Source organism: Bidens hawaiensis, unplaced genomic scaffold (genome assembly GCF_021521415.1).
Source record: "Bidens hawaiensis isolate Kalapana, Puna unplaced genomic scaffold, B.hawaiensis_p1.1 tig00020898_1, whole genome shotgun sequence".
Classification (NCBI taxonomy): domain Eukaryota; kingdom Viridiplantae; phylum Streptophyta; class Magnoliopsida; order Asterales; family Asteraceae; genus Bidens; species Bidens hawaiensis.
In genome coordinates, this window is record NW_027493221.1 from 326,017 (window position 1) to 331,029 (window position 5,013).

The window sequence follows — 5,013 nt, forward strand, 5'->3', positions numbered from 1 at the left end:
TTCTACAAACCTGACGCAACACGCGAGTCATAACACACAGCTAACATCACCTAATATAGTGTCATGCCCCATGAGCTATGTACTGTTATCATATATTACCCTCTAAAACTTTGTATTAGTATCTCTTATCCCCCCTTCACATACATATTATTATGACATCTTGACCTCAACATTTGCAATGCTTCAATGAAACAAAAAAGGAATAGTATGAGATGTGTTTGATAATCTCAGTCAAAATTATGTACGTTACCTGCCCAATACATGTTTGGTTTGTGTCATATAATTGCGTGTCAGTTATTTAGTATACTTGCCACTTTCCTAAATATTACCCGTTGAGATTCTCACGTTGCTTAGTATTTTATTTTGACAATTTCATTAAGAAATACAAAAAATAAAAATAAAAAAAATCTAAACATAAGTAAATTGGTTGATTATGCTATCGACCAAGTTTTCAATCGGTAGCCCCATGACTTTCCTTATGGAAGGTCGTGAGTTTGACTCTTACTTAAAGTATTTTGTTTCGAGTTAAGCTAGTGGATTTTCTCACATGTGGGTTTCCTTCTAAGTGGATGAATCAAGTTACCATGTTTTGTTTTTTCCGGACAAATAATAATCCATTTGCTATAGTATAGTGATCCCGGATGTCCAAGCTATAATAATAAATATTAAAAAAATATATATGTATTCGGGTCGGGTTTCTTTCTCATGGATCATGGATGGAGTCAAACAGGTGCTACCAACGAAAAGAGAGCAGCAATGAGTTTTCTGTTTATGGACAACAACAAAAAAAAAAAAAAAGACACAATCTCATCTCATCAATAATTCTTTCTATCTTTATCTTGTTTGTTCTGCTACAACACTTACACTTTGATTCATCAATCCACATACATATATGGACCGGATCGTCGGAGGCAAGTACAAGCTCGGCCGCAAGATCGGAAGCGGATCCTTCGGTGAAATCCATCTGGGTTGGTTTACTTTTTAATTAATTTGTATTGAAATTGAACTTGAATAATGAGTCAAGGTTTTTGTTTTGTGTTCAGCCACGCATGTTGATACCTTTGAAATCGTTGCCGTCAAGATCGTAAGTCAAATAAATAGTTATTGTCTGGCTTTGAATTTAGATAGACATACCTAATGCTCTGGTTTTTTTTATTATTATGCAGGAGAATAATAAGACTAAGCATCCACAACTTTTGTATGAAGCCAAGTTGTATAATATTCTTCAGGGAGGAAGTATGTATGCATAGCAATATGATGTTGTACAAATCGTTGCCGTCATTGGAATTTATATCTAAATTTTCAAATATACACATGTCACTTGTAGGTGGTATACCTTCCATTAAATGGTCTGGTGTAGATGGAGAGGATAACATATTAGTGCTTGATTTGCTAGGACCGAGTCTTGAGGACCTGTTTGTGTATTGTGGGAGGAAGTTTCAATTGAAAACAGTCTTGATGTTGGCTGATCAAATGGTAACTGTAGTTTCTCTTTTGGAGTATAACTCAGGGCTACTTGCATTGTTCATAACAGCAGATTAACTGGCTAGTCTCTTTTTTCAGATAACAAGAATTGAGTACGTTCATTCTAAAGGTTTTCTGCATCGTGATATCAAGCCTGATAATTTTCTCATGGGTCTCGGTCGAAAAGCAAATCAGGTGATGATAATATTACTGATCACTAAGTTATGCTGTCATAAGTTTATTATCTTCCTTCATTTTCAATTTCTTTATTCACCAGGTTTATATTATAGATTTTGGGCTTGCTAAAAGATATCGTGATGCAACAACCCACCGACATATTCCCTACAGGTATACATACTAGCTTTTCAGCATAACCGCCATTAACTAAGTTAATGTATTTATTCTTTTCACTTGTTTATGTATGCATGCATATAACTACTTATCTATGTAGGGAGAACAAAAATCTAACTGGAACTGCACGTTATGCAAGCTGCAATACTCATCTCGGGATTGGTAAGAATCATTTTTACTAAACTTGGAGAAGTTAGTTAAAAAGATGAACTTTTTAATGCTCTTGTTTTCAGAACAAAGCCGACGGGATGACTTAGAGTCTCTTGGATATGTACTTTTATATTTTTTGAGGGGAAGGTATCAGTTTTTCTGTGATATGTTGTATCTTTAATTGTATAATTCGTTAACTTAGTTTTGTGGATGTTTTTTTCGTATCTAGTTTGCTTCATATTGTATTTTGTTGACAAAGTTTTTTGCCTAGTCTTCCATGGCAGGGTCTTAAAGCTGCCACAAAAAAGCAGAAGTATGACAAAATATGCGAAAAGAAGTTATCAACTCCAATTGAGGTGCATGCTTGTGATGTGTTTATATAATTGATAATATATATTCTAATATTCTTATCCTTAATATTGTGACTTACAGCAGGTTCTATGCAAGTCTCATCCTGTAGAATTCGCGTCATATTTTCATTACTGCCATTCGTTGACATTTGATCAGCGGCCTGATTATGGATTCTTGAAACGTTTATTTCGAGAGTTGTTCACTCGTGAAGGTATTTTATATGAAACTGAGTTACAATGCCTTTTATGGATTATATGAAACAGAGTTGAATAGAGAACAGAGGATGTAACGTTTTTTGATGCAGGATTTGAATTTGATTATATCTTTGATTGGACTGTTCTTAAGTATCAACAGTCCCAAAAGAGTAAAGCTCAGCCACATGGATTGGTTAGTGTTATTACAGTTTTGTTTTTTCTTATATTATATACATATACATATATAGTGTTTTAATCAACACATTATGTATATTTTGCAGCCAGTTCATGGAGAAAGCAGCACTGGAGGCATTCGAAGGGATATGGAAAAGCATCAAGGTTTGAGATATTCTTATCAATTTAATGGCTCTAGGCTGTTCCTTACATACTGTATAAGGGTTTAGAGCATTGTAACTAACTTTTGTTTTCTTTTTTCTTTTCAACGGCAGGAAGCAACAATGCTACTTATTCGGCTGAATTAACAGACCGTATGAAGTCAAACAGTCCAGGTGTCCGAATGCAACTAAAATCACCAATCAGCAGAATGACTCCCGATAATCCACCCGAAAGAAATGTGAGTCATTTGTTACAAGAAAGACAAGGGTGATAATTTACTTATATACATAATATACATACATATATCCGCGCGATGCGGTGGGGAACACATACATCGGTAATCACGTAACATGCTAATGCTTTTTTGATTAAAACAAAAACTATAGTAATACCATACTCAAATTAAAGAGAGTAAAATGCTCGTCTTTATGGTGTAGCTTTTTAAAATATATATAACGTATGAAAAAGCCATGCTCGTTTTAATATCGTAGGGGAAAGTTGGTTTAAAAGTCAACAATATGTTTAAAAGGATTGTACCATATGTTTTAAAAGTTGTAATTACTTAGAACTCTTAAATTTATGTATAATTGTCTTTTTGTCCTCATATCTGTTATAATATAGTTGTGTGTGTCGATATATGTATGCATAACCTGTTTGTTCATAATGCTGTTTTTGCAGACTTTGGGCCACTCTCAGCTGCCCCCATCATCATCTGGCGGGCCAAAAAGATACACCACAAAACCGGCCGACTCTACAAACCCTAATCATGCAGCAGACGGTACAACAGCCCCTTCTAGCAGCTGGATTTCCTCTTTGCGCCGCATTTCTTCTGCCAAGTAACATATCGGTAATTCATATGACCCATTTTCTTATAAACGGGCAAATTCCGGTTAGGTATTACCATTAACATGTCAATTTAAGAAAAATATATATTGTGTGTTTTCAGATAGCTTATAGTGAAGATAATGGCGATGAATGAACCTCAAGCAAGTAACACTTGTTTTTCATAGAATTCATAAGCTATACACCTAAAGCCCGATCTCCATTCATTCTACTTCTCGTGTAACACGTAAATGTCCATCAAGTGTTTATTTTTATTTTAAAAACTAGATTTTCTTTAAGCATTCCTTCTTGTGCAGATAGTTCTAAACTTGCTTTGTTTGATTTTTATCTATTATGGTTGTGCTCTTGTGTTGTAACATCTTAATTTACACTTTTGTTTGTATAAGCCCGTTACCCATGCGGGTCGGGCCATTCTTTTTGGGTTTTCGGTACCTGGTGGATCGGTTCTTATCGAAGCTCATGCTGCACGTGGGGCCCATTAGATTCTAGTACTTACTCTCTCCCTTTATCTGTTTTGTACATTTATTTATGTATGTCTATCTAATATGTGGGACCATGGTGGGTCCGGCTTCTTAATAATTTAGTTATAGTGTTGGACCCTACTACGTATCAATCGATTCGTTCCCTAGATGATAGGTTTTTATATTCTCTCTACCAAACACATGACATTAATGTAACATGTTTGTGTTTATATGTTTTGATCTGCAGAATATTCGGCTGATAGGTGACGGGTCTGGCTGAAATTGATTGAAATGCGGTTGCTCTGTGTGTGGCGTGTTCTTATCAAACTTGTAAAGCAAAAGAAAGTAAAGGCTTTCGTTTCTCTAAAGTTATGGGAAAACAATGTTTTTGATGAGTTGTAGTAATTTGGTCTACGTTTAAATTTGACTGGGTTGGGTTTTGGTAGTTTGACTAAGTTTAAGGTCGGCATGTTTACTTTACGAGAGCTAGCGAACCGTTTCCATCTCCGTTTCTAAATATCGACACTCATTAATAGTTTTTCAAGCTTGTGCTTGGCTTATTTATTCTTTATTAGTTAATTCGTATGACATGTATTTATAATTTTAAAGGTTGCATATAACAATGTAACATAGTAATATGTACTTATTTTTATCATAATTTTTTTATAGTATATAGTCATTACTTAACTGAATATTAGCCTCGTTTATTAAATGAGTTTACTTTTAGGTTCTAACTTGGTCTTAAGCTTGTGTAAGCTCAGTTTGATTCGAGTTTTTTAGCAAGTCGATCTTGAGTAGTTTACAAAAGCGATGGCGAATGTGCTTGGTTTTATTGTGTTTAAATTATTGAGAAATGTTTTAAT

At 34.6% G+C, this 5,013-nt stretch overlaps 1 protein-coding gene across 1 annotated transcript; it reads left to right on the forward strand.

Moving 5' to 3' along the window:
• The first annotated feature begins 830 nt into the window (after nt 1-830).
• On the forward strand, nt 831-4,128 carry LOC143562060 (casein kinase 1-like protein 4). The gene is made up of 15 exons (XM_077049977.1): nt 831-968; nt 1,044-1,084; nt 1,167-1,236; nt 1,328-1,476; nt 1,564-1,659; nt 1,742-1,812; nt 1,916-1,977; nt 2,049-2,112; nt 2,237-2,321; nt 2,401-2,527; nt 2,621-2,703; nt 2,792-2,849; nt 2,960-3,084; nt 3,525-3,693; nt 3,793-4,128. Exons 1-14 carry the CDS (start codon nt 893-895, stop codon nt 3,684-3,686), a joined length of 1,269 nt encoding a protein of 422 aa, XP_076906092.1. The 5' UTR covers nt 831-892; the 3' UTR covers nt 3,687-3,693; nt 3,793-4,128.
• The last annotated feature ends 885 nt before the right edge of the window (nt 4,129-5,013 follow it).